The sequence below is a fragment of the Oryctolagus cuniculus genome, chromosome 8 (genome assembly GCF_964237555.1).
Source record: "Oryctolagus cuniculus chromosome 8, mOryCun1.1, whole genome shotgun sequence".
Taxonomy (NCBI): domain Eukaryota; kingdom Metazoa; phylum Chordata; class Mammalia; order Lagomorpha; family Leporidae; genus Oryctolagus; species Oryctolagus cuniculus.
This window is the reverse complement of record NC_091439.1, coordinates 66,353,427-66,371,017: the sequence shown is the minus strand read 5'-3', so window position 1 is coordinate 66,371,017 and position 17,591 is coordinate 66,353,427. Positions and strand designations below refer to the sequence as shown.

The 17,591-nt window shown below is 40.7% G+C and overlaps 1 protein-coding gene across 1 annotated transcript in view; it reads left to right on the top strand.

Moving 5' to 3' along the window:
• METAP1 (methionyl aminopeptidase 1) overlaps positions 1 to 17,591 on the top strand; it is a 57,546-nt gene that overhangs the window by 7,029 nt on the left and 32,926 nt on the right. Inside the window, exon 2 of the mRNA XM_051820157.2 lies at positions 16,707 to 16,758. Within this exon, the coding sequence (XP_051676117.1) occupies positions 16,707 to 16,758 (52 nt within the window). The remainder of the gene's footprint in view (positions 1 to 16,706; positions 16,759 to 17,591) is intronic.

The following is a 17,591-nucleotide window of genomic DNA, read 5'->3' as shown; positions in this document are numbered from 1 at the left end:
CAAGAGTGGTTAGGGTGTAAATGTTAAGTACAGTTATGACTTTACCCATTTCCTGTATCATGACAGAATGAAAGGCAACAAAGACTTACTTGTATTATGGAATTGTATTAAAGTATCTGTCTGGATATAAATGCAACAGGACTACACTTTGTGTCAGATTCTGAAGGTTACTGTTAGCCATCAAGTTACAAACCTAAATCATTGAGCAAAATAGCTAAAATTAGATTTAGATATGGTGTGACTACTTCCCTGCCCCCGAATAGGGATTTGTTTTATTATTTGAGTATTTCACTAACTGGTATGGGAATTGGTTTGACCATTTGCATTCTGACAACTTTGCATTGTTTGGTGTTAAATCGTAGAAAAAATATAAATGCAGTTATTATATGAAAATTTTAGTATTACTTTTGAACTGAGGTTTGTTAAGTGCCTTAAAGTCAGTATCTATGTATTTATTCTAAATTGCTTTTGGTGTTGAGAAAAATAAAAACTATTTTACTAAATCATCTATGAAATCTAAAGAAACAGGATGACATGGTAAAATGCCCGTGTGTTACTACCTAACCTAGTAAAAAAGCATTGTGAGGAAAACAGGTGAGAAGGCTCCTTTGCATCCCTCGCCCAGCAGGTTCTGTGTCCTGAATCGTGTGTTTATCATTTATTTTCTTTTCCATATGTTGGATTCCTTAAATAATGCATTGTTTAATTTTGACATTTTTGAAATTCTTATAAACAAAATCACTGTAGTATTCTCTGCCACCTGCTTTGTTTGACATTATCTTCTGAGATCTGTCTGTGTTGTGTGTAGCTGTAGTCATTCATTTTCATTGATAGTCCCGTGAATCAATATATCATAAATTATTCATTCTTGTTTTAATGGTTGTATGAGTTGTACCAGGTTTTGCTCCTATACCGTAAGCAGTGCTTATCTAAACTTTGTATCTAACTCTTGGTGCCTGTGTTTCAGTTTCTGTTGGCTATCCACCTAGGAGTCACGGGATATGTGTTCAGCTTTGTTTTGATGGTGCCAGGTCATTTTCCAAAGTGGTCATACTCAACTTTTCTCATCAGAAAGTTTGTTTTCTGTCCTGGCTAGGACTGGAAATTAACAGGATTTTTTATTTCTGTTAGTGTGGTGTATTGTGTTAGTTACAATAGCAGTGTTCATTTATGTATTTTCATATCTGTAAACTTGTAAAAATTTAAAATATTAACTGTCCTCAAGGGACTTATGTTTTGCTTTATAGCTATAGACAGGAATTGCAAAATGATAAATGGCAGGGAGGTACTAGTGAAACTGTTTTGCTTATTAATATTTCCCAAAACTAACAAGCTGTGTGGGTTCTTGCCACAAATTCAGAGAAGAATTCTGAATACTGGCTCAAATAGATCGATCAGGCAGCATGGTAAGGTTTTTAAACTTTTTATTTAGTGAGAGAAATGCATGAGGGCTCTATCTAAGGGAGAAAGAAAAGTCTAGAAATTAAGTTGGGGTCCATACTAAGCAGAGAGCAGGCCAGGAGCCACATGCTGCAAGCATTTAGTTATGAGCAGCCCGGGTAGTGAAGCAAAGGCAGAGAGAGTGGCCTTAGCGCATGCCCCGAAGGCGCGGGGCAACAAGGGCAACTAAGGGCAATAATGGTGAATAAAGGGGCAAGGCCCACTGTGTTCCAGGCCTTTTATCCACTTCCAAAAGAGAGTGGTTATGTAGCCTGATTGGCAGGTGGGCATACAGGTGGGGTCAGGTAGGGGCAAGCGATCACACAGGGGGTGTGGTGAAGGCATGGCCTCCCAGCTCACAAATCTAATCAATTTTATCCTATCTGCCTGCCTACATCACTAGTATGAGTTGTAGACAAGGTTTTTGTTTTTTTTCCCACCTTGAGCTTTTGTTATTTCATTGAATTTCCCTCAGCTTTTTATTGTGACATTTCAAACAAATTGAAGTTTAGAGAATAGCACAAATTGAACATCTTTATTGGAGAATCAGAAACTTTTGAGTGCTGACATAAAATTTTTGAATTTTGGATTTCAGATTTTTGGAGTATGGATGCTTAATCAGTGAAGTCTATTCAAATGTTGCAAAATCATAAAAACTCAAAAATTGGAAACACTGCTTATGTAAGCATTACAGAGAAAGGATACTCTGCCTGTATAACTAATTGCTGTATACTCATTATCTAAATTAATGTTTTCCTCTGTTTTATCTGTACGTCTTTGTGTGTAAATGTGTGTGTATTTGTTGAAACATTTGCAAATAAGAGCACAACCACTCATCATTAAGATATTCAGCATGCTTCTTACACGGACAAGGTCACTCTTGTTTCTTAACTGTAACACCATTATTACACCTAAGAAAAGGAGCAAGAATCACCCTAGTATTGTCTAGTAGCCAGTCCTATTCAAAATTTTCAATCATCCCAAGCATCTTTTTTTTTTTGAGAGAGAGCATCTTTATAAGAGCTGGATTTTTGTTTAATTTTACGGACTCGGGATCCTATGAAAGTTCTGATACAGTGTTTCATCTTCATGTTTCTTAGCTTCTTTCAGTTTAGAACATTCCTCTCATCTTTATTTTCATCATTTGGAGTTTTTGAAGAGACTTCTTAGTTGTCATGTATAATTTTGATTACCTGATATTCTGAGTGTCTTTTTTTATTTCCTATATTTACTGCAAGCCAGAAATTAAGTCCTAATGCTTACTTAGATTCTGGTTAAACAATTAATCTTTATTTTTAATTTATTTTATTTATACAAAAGAAGGAAAGTTTGATTTTTCATCTGGTGGTTCACTTCCCAAATGGCTACAGTTGCCAGGGTTGGGGTAACCTAGAGCCAGGAGCCTACGCCCAGTTCCCCAATTGGGTGGTAGCCACCCAAATGCTTATCATTTGTTGACTTCCAGGATGCACATTAGCAGGAAGCTGGAATCAGGGGTAGAGCTGGGACTCAAAACAAGGTACACCTATACTAGATGCAGGAGTTCCCAGCAGTGTCCCGACTTCTATGGGAAACACCTGCTCCTGGTTAAACACTTTTGAGAAGACTCATAGGTGATTCTATGTACTTCATATTGCATCATATCAGGAGGCACATAATGCCTGATTGCTCCATTGCTGGGGGTTCTCAATTTGATCAGTTGGTTAAGGAGGTTGCTAACAGATCACCATTGTTAATATCTATTTTCCACTTTGTAATTAGCATGTAATCTATGGAGTGATACTGAGGCACTGTGAGAGTATGCATTCCTCAGCAATCTCTCTTCTAGAGGTATTAGTGTCCATCGTCACTGCTGTTTGATAATCATTTCAAGAGGAGTTCCTAGTAGCGGTTTCCCCTAATTCTATCATATAAAAGCTGAGTCCCTCCTAAACACCTCCGAGCACACACACTGAAGAGTTTTCCTCTCATCACTTAGTAAATGAAGTTTGTTCCACTTAAAATAGTAACGTGATTAATATTTTCAGTAAAAAGGTGGTAAGGTGTGCTTTGTGACACTGCTTGGACCTCTGCATCCCATGTCGGAGTGCTGGTTATATAGTCCTGACTACTCCACTCCCAGTCCAGCTTCATGTTAATGTACCTGGTAGGATACTGGTGTGTGTGTGTGTGTTTTTTTTTTTTTTTTAAGGGAATGAGTTTATTGGGGAAAACACAGCAGACCAGAGGAAAGGGGCAAAGAGGGAAAAGGAGAGTAAGAGAGAAAGAGGAGAGGGGAGAGAGAGAGAAGAGGAGGCTAGAGAGAGTGAGCAGGAGAGAAGAGAGAAGCCAAGAGAGCCACGTGTTCACAACAGGGAGAAGGAGAGAGAGAGGAAAGGAGCTAACGAGGAGAGAAGAGAGACGAGAGGAGAGCAAGACGAAAGGAGCCAAGAGAAGAGGTAGGATACTGCTAATGGCCCAAGTACTTGGTTCCCTATCACTGGTGAGGGAAACTTGGACTGAGTTTTAGGCTCTTGGCTCTGGCCCGGCCCACCCCTGCCTGGCATTTGGGGAATGAACTAGCAGGTGGAAAATCCTCCCCCTTTGTATCTCCCTCTCTTTCTGTCACTCTGCCTTTCAAGTAAATACATTTTTTTATTTTAAGGTAGTGGTTGCAGATGTTTGATGTTCAGGGTTGTCTCCGATTTGATCAGTGATACCACACCTTTATGAATGGTTTCTGTATCCATTTGAGCTTCTCCCATTAGCCTCTGATTTCTTCTCAGCTTTCTGGTATAAGGCAAATCAGTTACCTTATGCTTTCCCTATCCCAGATCTGGAATCAATTCTGTTTGTAAGTAACCCTGCTTTCTGATAATAATGTATTTAGAAATCTAGATGTGGGTATTTGGTGTACATTTAGCTATTGGTACATCTTTCCTTGGAGAGGAGTAGTGGTGACATCAAGAAACTTTGCTGATGGAGGACTCAAGTGAAACAGCTGAAGGGCGGTTTTTCAGAGCAGCATGTTAAGTAGCTGGAAAGTGATGTGTAGGTCAAGACAGGATCTGAAAAGCTTCTTGAAGGGGCTAAAAACAAGTTCAGGAACCAGCACTATGGCATAATGGATTAAGCTGCTGCCTGTTACCCTGACATACCATTTGAGTAGCAGTTCACTCTGCAGGTGCTCTGCTTCCTGCTAATGTGCCTGGGAAAGCAGTGGAAGATGACACAGGTGCTTGTGTCCCTGCCCACCCATGTGGGAGACCTGAATGGAGTTCTTGGCTCCTGGCTTCATTGTGGCCATTTTGGGAGTGAACAAACAGATGGAGGATCTCAATCTGTCTCTCGCTCTCCCTCTGTAATAGTTTCAAAGAAATAAACAAATCTTAAAAAAAAAAACTGGACTTTGGCAAATGAAAAAGGTATATAAATATGATAAATAAATAGATAAAGTGTGTGCTAAGGCCAAGGAGAGGACCTTTTTTCAGGGGAAGGATTTGTTTATGAAAGTAGGAGCAAGCTGAGGCATGTGTGTTGTAGCAAGTAAATTAGTTTTAATGATCACTCCAAGTACGGAAATACAGGGAGATGATTGTTAGTAGAGATAGAGGTCTAGCTGTTCCATTAAGATGATTTTTTTTTTCAAAACGTAAATGTCCCCTTTGTTTTTTCATAATATAGAATAGTATGTGTATCTTTGCAGTAATTTAAAACCAGAAGCATGTAACATGAAAAGTAGCATGATCCTAATATCCTAAAGGGATCTTAACTGATTGTCTTCTAGACTTTTATTTATGTACTCAAGAGTATGGAGGGCATGCATTTATAAGTGACTTTACCATTAATTGGTTGTATGTTTTGGGGATATATTAGTTAATCTTCCTGTGCCTCTGTTTTCTCATCTTTAAAATAAGTGTACTTATCTCTTAGGGTTTTTGTGACTATTAATATAGTAAGTGCTTAAATCAGTGTGTGGCCCATAGAAGACATTTACTTTGTTGTTGTTGTTTTTTCCAAACAAAATAGAGTCATTGCTATGCATACTATACAGTTTGGTAACTTTTTTTTATATATGTCTTTCCAAACTTAGGGTAGCAAACACATATACTTTTTAAATTTAACTTATTTTTTAAGGAATACAAATTTCATATGTACAACTTTAGGAATATAGTTATTCTCCCCACCATACCTGCCGCCGTACCACCCACACTCCCACCCCTCATCCTCCTCCCTCTCCCCTTCTCAGTTCCATTTTCTGTGGTGGAATGAAAAGGCCATGCCAAGATGGCAGCTGGCAACAGAAACTGCCTGGCAACAGGGTGTGATTGGTTAGGGCATAGACTGCCCCTTGACCTGATTGGCTGCCTTGGCTATATAAGCTGCTGTAGCAAGTGAAATAAACGAGTCTGCAGGCTGCTTGCCTCAGGCCTGCTTTCACCTGACTCCCAGGGTCTGTGTGGTGATTCTGCGCCTCTTGCCCCCACCATGTTCCTCCTCTCAGAAACGAATCCACAACAAATTTCCATTAAGATTCATTTTCAACTAACTTTGTACACAGAAGACCAACTCTATTGCAAGTAAAGATTTCTACAATTTGCACACAGAAACACAGACATACACACACAAAACTGTTTGAGAACAAATATCCTAGTTAATTCTCATAATACAACCCATTGAGGACAGAGGTCCTGCATGGGAAGTTAGTGCACAGTGACTCCTGTTAGGAATTTGACAATTAACACTCTTATGTATGATGTCAGTGACCACCCAAGGCTCTTTTTTTTTTTTTTTTTTTTTTCTTTATTTGAGGCTTTTGACATGAACTGTCTAGGCTGTGGAAGCGATTTGAGCCCACAAACTCCATCAGTATTTGGACAAGGCCATAAGCAAAGTGGAAGTTCTCTCCTTCCTTTAGAGAAAAGTACATCCTTCTTTGATGGCCACTTCTTTCCTTTGGGATCTCACTCACAGAGATCCTTCATGTAGAATATTTTTTGCCACAGTGTCTTGGCATTCCATGCCTGAAATGCTCTCATGGGCTTTTCAGCCAGACCAGGATGCCTTAAGGGCTGATTCTGAGATCAAGAGTGCTGCTTAAAGTGATTGTCATTCTATGAGTCTGCTGTGTGGGCTGCTTCCCATGTTGGAACATTCTCTCCTTTTTAATTCTATTATAGTTACCAGACACTTGATGCTATTTATATGGTCACTTGGACACTTAATAATCTTATCTAAATGTTCACTGTAACACTTTAACACTTAATATGACATTTTTATCACCCAGTGTAATGGGATTTGGAGACCCATGGCAACAAACACATACACTTCATCCTAACAGTTCTTAAGTACATAGTTTAGTAGTGTTAAGTATATTTACATTGTTGTGAAACATCTTCAGAACTTCTTTATCTTGCAGAAGCGAAGCTGTGTTTGTGTTAAAGAGTGATCCGCTATGCCATTATCCCCAGCATCTGCTAACCACCATTTTTCTTTCTGTATTGGAATTTGAGATGTGTCATACAAATGAAATAAGACAGTATTTGTCCTTTTGTGACTGACTTTCTTTGAATAAGGGCCCTCAGGATTCATACTGTTAGTAGTTGATAACATTTTCTACCTTTTTTTTTTTTTTTTGGACAGGCAGAGTGGACAGTGAGAGAGAGACAGAGGGAAAGGTCTTCCTTTTGCCGTTGGTTCACTCTCCAATGGCCGCCGCGGCTGGTGCTCTGCGGCCAGCGCACTGCACTGATCCGATGGCAGGAGCCAGGTACTTCTCCTGGTCTCCCATGGGGTGCAGGGCCCAAGCACTTGGGCCATCTTCCACTGCACCCCCCGGGCCACAGCAGAGAGCTGGCCTGGAAGAGTGGCAACCGGGACAGAATCTGGCGCCCCGACCGGGACTAGAACCTGGTGTGCCGGCATCGCAAGGCGGAGGATTAGCCTAGTGAGCCGTGGTGCTGGCGACAGTAGTTGATAATAACATTTTCTTCCTTTTTTTTTTTTTTTTTAAAGATTTTTATTTATTTATTTGAGAGGTAGAGTTACCGAGAGAGGGAGAGACAGAAAGAAAGATCTTCCTTCTGCTGATTCACTTCCCAACCGGCCACAAGAGCTGGAGCTGGGCCGATCCGAAGCCAGGAGCCAGGAGCTTCTGGGTCTCCCACGTGGTGAGGTTCTGAGTCTTTTTTTTTTTTTTTCTTTAATGCTTATTTGTTTTCATCACTTTGAAAGGCAGACACATACGCATGTGCACATTCACGTGCACACAAACACACACACACATATTAGCCTTCCATTTGCTGGTCATGCTCCAAATGCCAGCAGTAGTAAAACCTGCAAAGGTAGCCTGAAATCTCTACATGGGTATCAGGAATCAAGCATCTGAACTGTGATCTGCTGCCTCCTAGGTCATATTAACAGAAAGTTGGACAAGGAGCAGGGGAGCCTAGAGTTGAACTGGCACTGTGATATTGGAGTCCCAAGTGGGGATTTAACCCATTCCTCCACAGTGCTCACCCCTCTCCTGGCTCTTGTATCCCCTTTCCCAATGTGCAGGATCCCTGAACACTGGATACTGGTCATGTATGCAGTCCATAGTCATCACTAGTTGTCTAATTGCACATAAATTTTCTTTTTTTAAAAAAAGATTTATTATTTAAAACGCAGAGTTACAGAGAGGCAGAGGAAAAGAGAGAGGGAGAGAGAGAGGTCTTCCATCTGCTGGTTCACTCCCCAAATGGCCGCAATGGCCAGAGCTACACTGATCCGAAGCCAGGAACCAGGAGCTTTCTCCAGATCTCCCACATGGGTGCAGGGGCTCAAGGACTTGGGCCATCCTCTACTGCCCTTCTAGGCCATAGCAGAGAGCTGGATTAGATGTGGAGCAGCCAGGACACAAACCAGTATATGGTATGCTGGTAAAGCACTGCAGGCAGCAGCTTTAACTCATGCCACAGTGCTGGCCCCACATAAATTTTCATACACCAAAAGTTGGGACAGAGTTGACACACATTATAGATACATATCTAGTTCATTATCTTTTCAAATTTCAAATTTAAATTGCATTTACAAATAATGCAATTGATAATTATCGTTGAGAACTTATTGGTCATATTTTATGCAGTTATTTTCCCTAATTTACAATTAAAGGAAATGAAATGTAGAGATAATTAAGAATCTCCACACCCTAATTTCTTCTCCTTTTTTTTTTTTTAAGATTATTTATTTGAAAGAGTTACACACAGAGAGGAGAGGCAGGGAGAGGAGAGAAAAAGAGAGAGAGGTCTTCCATCTGCTGGTTCACTCCCCAATTGCCTGCAACAGTTGGAGCTGGACTGATGCCAAGCCAGGAGCTTCTTCTGGGTCTCACACGGGGGTGCAGGGGCCCAAGGATTTGGGCCATCTTCTACTGCTTTCCCAGGCCATAACAGAAGCTGAATCGGCAGTGGAGCAGCTGGGACATGAACCAGCGCCCATATGGGATGCCAGCACTGCAGGTGGCGGCTTTACCCGTTATGCCACAGCACCGGCCCCCACACCCCAGTTTCTTAAAGATAATAAATGACCATCCTAGAGTACAAGTCTGATTTCAAAGTATGTAATTTTAGCCACTGCCATAACCTTAGTTTTCCCTTCTAACAGACCTTTATAGATTATGGCTTGTCCTTAGTAATAAGTAGACAGTGTGTTTTTTTTTTCTAATATTAAAATATTAGGTGGAGATACTATACTTATTTTTGTAATATTTTACATGCTTCTCTTACACTAGCTCTCTGATGGTTCCTTTTGCCTCTTCTTTTTATCTAATTAGTGTGGAAGCTTCTGTGTTTGAGTCATTTGGAACAGGATTGTTAATTTTTTTTTAAGGGAATGTGTATCAGCTATCAGCTTTTATGAGGTTAAAAAGGTGCTGGGGTGATGGAAAAGTATTTTGCCCATATAACCAATTTAGAGAATTTCATAAGTAGAATGGATTAGGTTGCTAACTACATAAAGGAAGATCTCTTTTTGTGTGGTTTTGATCTGCATGAATTCAGTGAATTTAGTTACCACAGTTTAGTTAAAAAAACGGACCCCCAGTACCATGGTTTACATTGCGGAAGTCATCACATGAATCACAGACTTCACTGCTGGCTTGAGCCCCTGGTCTCTGGGTAAATAATAGCATATTGCGTTTATCAGTGACTGATCCCTCTGCTTCCATCAAGGGCTGTCAGTGACTGACCACTGTATCACTGCGTTCACACAAGGATAGCAAAGTGTGTAGCTGTGTTACTTTCTTGTTTCCCAGTGATAAACTCACATGACATTTTATAGAAATGGACAATCAAAAAGACTTGACCGATATAGATGAAATATACCCTGCAAAAAAGTGATGATACTACAAGTAAAATTTAACTAGAATGTAAAGGGACTTGGAGAGGAAATTTATGGGGTTGACCAGGGAGTGCTGTTGTCGTTGCCTTTCCTGAGGCTCTTTATTTTCAGCGGAGGAACTTGGTGAGGTGAAGGTGAGGTGAACCTTTTGATGTAAGTGAGGAAAATAGTTGTGAATGAAGAAAGATGTGTCAGCCAGGGATTCCGGCAAAAAAGTTGATGTTAAAGAAATTCCTAGAAGCATGGACAGTATAAAGGATAAAATTTGCTTTCCCAAGGCTCTCAAAGGATTCAGTAATCAAAAAAGTTGTGAATTTTACTGTAGGAATTAGATGTTGAAATGGATACTCAACCTAGATGATGCCATTAAACATTAACGATGTTCACTTGCCAGTGTCAGGCTGCACCTGAGTATCTCAGCGTTTAAGCTATTTGTTGCCGTTACCAGCTACTTGAAGTTATTACAGTGTCTGTAGACCACCGGTTATATTAATACCGTGTTTTTATGATATCTGTCGGTTACTGCCTACATCGTGTGGCAGTGTGGGAGAGTTGCTGTTGAGTGGAAGATCGGCAGCTTTCATCTTCTGTAAATCACGTTTCATTTTGGAGTTCTTTGTTTTTCTTTTAAAATTGATTTTTACTAGATGATAATTTACATGGGTTTCTTGAGCAGTGGGCATATATATGTATGTTTTTAAGGATATCTTATATTGAATCCTAATTCACAATAAGTAATATTTTTCTTCACTGAGCTTATGTTTATTGTCTTAATAAAGAGGTAAAATGCCTGCAATTAATCAAATTAACTTTCTGTAACTTTTTTTAAAGATTTTTATTTACTTTGTTTGAGAGGTAGAGTTACAGACAGTGAGAGGGAGAGACAGAGATAAAGGTCTTCCTTCCATTGGTTCCAAATGGCTGCAACAGCTGGAGCTGTGCCGATCCGAAGCCAGGAGCCAGGAGCTTCTTCTGGGTCTCCCATGTGGGTGCAGGGACCCAAGGACTTGGGCCATCTACTACTGCTTTCCCAGGCCATAGCAGAGAGCTGGATTGGAAGTGGAGCAGCCGGGACTAGACCGGGTGCCCATATGGGATGTGGGCGCCGCAGGAGGAGGATTAACCTGTGCCATGGCGCTGGCCCCTTCTGTAACTTTTTAACTACAAGTTATTCTTCATTTACCTTGTCAAATGCTACTGGTATACAAATTCTGCTTTCCTGTTTTACCTTCTTTTAACATTTACTGTTTGTTCCTACAATTGTATAGAACTCTTCTTAATACTTGTAAGTACATTTAGTATTTAATCAGTTTTAAATTGGAAATCTCTGACTCTCGAGACTCCTACTTGATGCCTGGGTTGACTTCATAGATGTCATCCTGAGGTCTTTCTTAGGCTCTTGTCTTGTTTGTTTACTCTTTCTGTTCTTAGGTTAAATTCTGTTTTGTTTTGTTTATTGGGGGGGGGGCAGGAAATAGCTCCAATAGTAGCTTGCTGAAAAAGATTGTATGGGAAGTACGTTTTTGAGATTCTGCTTAGTGTGAAACTATCTTGTTATATTCTGAAACTTGAGTTTTAGTTTGGGTATAAAATGCTAGATTGGAGATTGTTTTCTCAGAATTTTAATCTTGTTTTGTGTTTTCTTTTAGCTGCTAATGTTGAAAACTCTGATGCCATTGGGGTTCATAATTTTTTCCAGTATTGTAATTTTCATCCCTCTTCTCTGAAAGCTTGCTGAATCTTCTCTTGTCCCCAGTATTATGAAAGTTCATGTTGAATGCCTTGGTGTACTCCGTTTTTATCTTTTTTGGGTCTTTTCAGCTTGTAAACTCCTGTAATTCAATTATGGAAAACTTTTTTTTTTTTTTTTTTTTGACAGGCAGATTTAGACAGTGAGAGAGAGAGAGAGAAAGAGAGAAAGGTCTTCCTTCCGTTGGTTCACCCCCCAAATGGCCACTGTGGCTGGCGCGTTGTGCCAATCCAAAGCCAGGAGCCAGGTGCTTCCTCCTGGTCTCCCATGAGGGTACAGGGGCCCAAGCACTTGGGCCATCCTCCACTGCCTTCCCGGGCCACAGCAGAGAGCTGGACTGGAAGAGGAGCAACCGGGACAGAATCCGGCGCCCCAACCAGGACTAGAACCCTGGGGTGCCGGCACTGCAGGCAGAGAATTAGCCTAGTGAGCCGCGGCGCCGGCCTGGAAAACTTTTAAGTTATTTCTTTGCTCTCCATTTTCAGTTTCCTTTCAGAAACTTATTTTTCACATGCTAGACTTACTGGCTTTATGCTCTAATACTGTCTCTTTAGTTTCAACTTACTGTAATTTTGCTTTATGTTTGAAGACACTTCCCCAATTTAATTTTTTGGTTTACTTGTATTTATTTATTCATTTAAGAGAGAGAGAGAGAGAGTCTGCCTCTTTCCTTCTCTCTCTCTCTCTCTCTCCTGATCTCCATCTGCTGATTTATTTTCCAAGTGCCTAGAAGGGCTATAGCTAGGATAAGCTCAAGCCAGAAGCTGCAAACTGAATCCAGGTCTCCCTTGAGTGGCCAGAACTCAACTATTTGAGCCATCACCTGCTGCTTCTTAGGATATGCACTAGCAGGAAGCAGAGCTGGGATCTGAATCCAGGCGCCTTGACTGGGATGCAGCTTTCCCAACTTCATGCCAAATACTTGCCTTGAGAGACCTCTAACTTTGTTTTCCGGCATTCAGAAATGATGGCCATGGTAGGATTTTGCCTCAGGCCTAGCAGACTCTGGTTTCTTTCTTTTTAGATTTATTTTATTTGAAAGGAAGAATTAGAGAGAGAGATTGATTGATTGATTTCCATTCACTGGTTCACTTCCCAAATGACCACAATGGTCAACCCTGGGCCAGACTGACACCAGGAGCCAGGAATTTCATCTGGGTCTCCTACGTGGGTGCAAGGGCCCAAGCACTTGGGCCATCTTCTGCAGCTTTCCTAGGTGCATTAGCAGGGAGCTGGATTGGAAATGGGACAGCAAGGACTCAAGTTGGTGCCTATATGGGATGCTGGTGCTGCAAGCCATGGCCTAAGCAGCTGTGCCACAGTGCTGATCAACCTGTGGTTTCTTCTTTTTCTTCTTTTTTATTTTTAAAGATTTATTTATTTATTTGAAAGGCAGAGTTGCAGAGAGAGAGAGAGAGAGAGAGAAAGGTCTTCCATCCACTGGTCACTCCCAAGATGGCTGCAACGGCTAGAGCTGCGCTAATCTGCTGCACCACAGTGCTGGCCTGGACCCTGTGGTTTCTAAAATGACTGAGACTGGAGTTCTAGGACATCTTCCCTTCCTGTACTTTTCTTTTCACTTCTTTCTCCACTCCTGTTGTTTTCCTTATAGACAGTCTTAGGGCCATAAACATTTCTGCTATAGGCTGGCTAAACTGGAAGACAGAAAAACTAGCTATCTTGCCATTTTTGCTAATTATGTTTCTGATATGTAATAGTTTCTGGAAAGGGAGGGAAGAGAAAAGATTTAACTGCTTACTGAAGTCATATTTCTTAAAATCATGTGGCTTTGCCCTCTCCATGTAAGTTACCATGAGTAATGAGGAGCTAGCCCTTTGTATTAGGACATGTAAGTAGCAGCTTACAGGTGGAGGACTGGAGTAGGCAATGTACAGTCTGTTCCAGAATGTAATAATGAAAGCAGCTGATGGTTCTCTCTACAGTTTGGAAAAAGCTTTTATGTACATGATAACGTTAATCTGCATTCATTCTCCAACATATTCTGAAGATATTTTCATCAGCTGGCCCAGTCATAAGCACTGGCATGTCAATGGCTTCTATGTATTGGAATAGTCACACTCTGCATAATGACATTTTGGTTAGCCACATTCCACACTTACAAAGGTATGTGCCATGTAACCCAGTTGTGTAATAGTCCATACTATCTAGGATGTTATAAGTACATTCTGTGCTGGTCACAAAACAATGAAATTGACTAATGACACATTTCTCAGATCAGATTCCTATTAGATCTGTACTGGCTACATGCCAGTAGACACCACGTTAACTACTTTTGTGGGTGTTAATTGCATTATCTCATTTAGTCTGCTGTATTATCTCCTCCTGGAGATAATCAAACCCACATTATAGGAGGTGTCAATCTCATTTGATAGGTGAAGTAACTGAGAACCCAAGAGAATGGTTATCATCATTTCCTAGACTTGAGGATAGAATTTTAGGGCTTTTAATTTTAAGCTTATAAAAGACTTGTGCTTTTCAGTTCCAAGTTTGGTGCTGACTTAATGCTTTGAGTATAACACACATTTATACACACACACAAACACAGTAAAGCAGTTGAGAAAGTGTGACCTTAAGCCAAGTGACCCTATGTCAGAGTGTTCTGCCTTGTCATTGTTCTGTGATATGGTAGACAAACTTCTTAGCTTGCCTGTGCTTCAGGTTTGTCATGTAAAATGGGGATAGCCCACTTGCCTTGTCAGGTTTCCTGAGGATTAAATGAAATAGTGCAGATATTCAGTAATGGGAGCTGTTATAGTCATTACTGTGTTGTCTTCATTGTGGTTTAACACTGACCTTTCTTATTCTCTGTAGGTGTGATAATATTGAAGAAATCACTTAATCCCATTTAGAGATGAAGACTCTTGTAACAGCTCTCTTTTGTGATGTAGTGGTAGATAAATGTTGTTCTACCAGTTTGCTGTAACTGAGTAGGGAAGAACTGAACTTTATGACTCTTTGGAGGGGTTTGCACTGTTTGGTAGCAAGGATAAACTCAATTTCCCACCTTAAAAAGCTTTCTATAGCAGTCATAACAGATTATTACAAACTTGGTGAGTTAAAACAGATTTGTTATCCTACAGTTTGGAAGGTCAGAAGTCTGACCCAGGGCTTGGGACTAAATCAGGTGTTGGCAGTTGTGTGTTCCCTGTGGATCTAGGAGAGAACCCGTACCCTTCTCTTCATTCTCTGGCTTGTGCCCTCCTTTTCCCATCTTCAGGCACGTGATGTAACAGCACTCTCCCTGATGCTCGGTGCTTACAACTCTCTCCTCTGACTCCCTCCTCTACCTTGCAGGGACTGTGTGATTACACTGGGCCCGTAGGGATGAACTGGGGTAATCTTCTGTCTGAAGATCAGTCTAGTAAGCTATCCTATTCACAGGTTCCTGTTGGCAGATAGTGACATCTTTTCTGCCTGCCACACTTAGCTTAGTTTTAGTTTAAACCTAAAAATTGGAAAGTCTTACTGCTGTTGGTACCTTTCCATACAATTGAAATCTATTCAGATTGTAGATTGTAGTTTGAAGGAGTGAGTGTACTGGGGTTTTCTGGACTTCAGTGTGGCAGGCTGTGAGGTTACAAGGAGAGTGAAGGGTAAGTAGTGAAACTCCTGGCCCAGGACGGAGGAGCTGAAGGTGCAGATGCTGCAGGGCCTTTGGGCAAACCTCAGGGGGAGGAAAGCCTTTTTGTCCTCGGTGTAATGTGGTTTGATGGCTGCACAGTACTAGGTGTTTTCACATTTTTTTCCTTAGCTTTTCTGTTGCCTATGCCTTCTTTGTTGTCTGCAGTGGTGCAGTGTTTGTAGGAATTTGTGAATTTTCTTAGTATTTTTAATGATTTATTCGAATATCTTTGAATTCTATGTAGGAAACTATAAAAATCAAAGCATTGGGACTGGCACTGTGGCTCAGCAAATTAAACTGCCGTCTGCAGCTCTAGCATCCGAAATGGGCACAGGTTCATGTTCCAGCTGCTCCACTTCCGATCCAACTCCCTGCTAATGTGCCTGTGAAAGCAGTGGAGGATGGCTCAAGTGCCTGGGTTCCTGCACCCACGTGGGAGACTTGGATAAAGCGCCTGGCTCCTGGCTTCATCTTGGCTTAGCCCTGGTCATTGCAGCCATTTGGTGAATGAACTAGCAGATGGAAGCTTGCTCTCTCTGTTTCTCCCTCTTTCTGTAACTCTGGCTTTCAAATAAATAAAAGAATCTCTAAAAACAAAAACAAAACATAAATGAAATCATTGTCCAGTTAAATTATTTTCTGATTTATTACTAGAATTCATTCCTCCAATTTGTTACTTATTACTGGTGTCTACAATATGTAACATGAACATATCTTTGTGAGTGAAAAGTCTGAATTTTTTTATTTTATCCACTTTTTTCCCTAACCACTTTTTTTTGTTATTTTTCTTTTTTAATTGAGAGATTGAGAGTCAGGAGAATGAGAATGCCAGGAGCTGGGGACACAATCCAGATTTCTCAAGTGGGCGTTAACTTGAGCGTCATTGCTGCCTCCTAGGGTCTGCATTGGTGAGGAGCCGGAGCTGGGATTTGAAACCAGGCACTAGGATGTGGTGTAAGGGCATCTTAACTACTAGGCTAAATGCCTGCTCCTCATCCATTCTGACCTGTCAGTTAACTAAGTTACTGAAACTCAGTGATGTGCCAAGCCTGGATTGGCTCTGGGCAGCAGTGGTAAACTCTGTTACAGTCCCTTACCTCAGAGCCTATGTCCCCCGTAGTGAATATGGCACCTGCTCAAGATGGGTATTCTGTGTGTGTGCAGCTGACTGGGAATCTCTTTCCTATAAATAATGGAAGAATCTGCAAATGTCTCCTTCTTATTTTTTTCATGTGTATGATTGACTAATTGATTAATGGTTATTTTAAAATACTTCAGATTAGTTTGGTGACATAAAATTGAAATATAACTGCTATTTAACATAGTCTAATGTTTCTTGCTTATTTGAAGTGAATTTTAGACTGCTTTTTGAAGTGAAATTTCGAGTAGGTGTTATTTCTGAATATTTTTCAGATATTTAGTTTGGTGAGATGACTATTTCTAGTATCTTTTATTCCTTAAAAATGTTTTGAATTAAGAAAGGCCTGGTATTAATTTCCTTGTTTGATCTTATAGGAATGTTTTAAAGGAAGTTGGGCTACTCACAAGTTACTACATAAGAAAGCAAGTAAGTAAGATCATGTATCCTTACACTGTTTATCTTATATGTGGCTTTTGTTCCAGAAGACAGTTCTGTTGTTTCTAAAAGTATATATAAGACAAGACTGTTCTGAAAGTATAATCCTGAAAACTACAATAATGACCTTTTTTTAAGTAGGTAATTATGAATATAAAATATGGCTGCGCGATATCTTTGTTCATCTTTGTTCACGTATTTAACATGAAAACAGGAGATAGTTGCTAGGATAGATGGATCTTGCTTTGCTTGAACAACATTTAATACATACCTGAACTTTTGGCATTCTCTTTCCTAGAAGTGTTTGCACTTTGCAGGCAGGGAACACGTGAACTTTTCACTTGGCTTCACTTTTTGTATGTCTAGTTTCAATTCACATTGCCTTTTCTACTCAAAATTACATTACAGCCAGCCTTCCACATTTGTGCATTCTTCATCTATGTATTGAAAATATTCAGAAAGCAAGTGTCTTCACTGACCATTTTTTTTTAAAAGATTTATTTATTCATTTGAAAGGCAGAGTTACTGAGAGAGAGAGGAGAGGCACAGAGAAAGAGAGAGAGGGAAAGATCTTCCATCCACTGGTTCATATTCCAAATGGCCGCAACTGCTGGGGCTAATCCAGGGTGAAGCCAGGAGCTGGGAGCTTCTTGAGTCTCCCTTGTGGTGGCAGGGGTCCAAGGATTTGGGCCATCTTCAGGTGCTTTCCCAGGCCATCAGCAAGGAGCTGGATCAGAAGTGGAGCAGCCAGGACGCCAGCCGGCACCCATATGGGATACCAGCACCACAGATAGCAGCTCATCTCTGCGCCCACAGAACTGGCC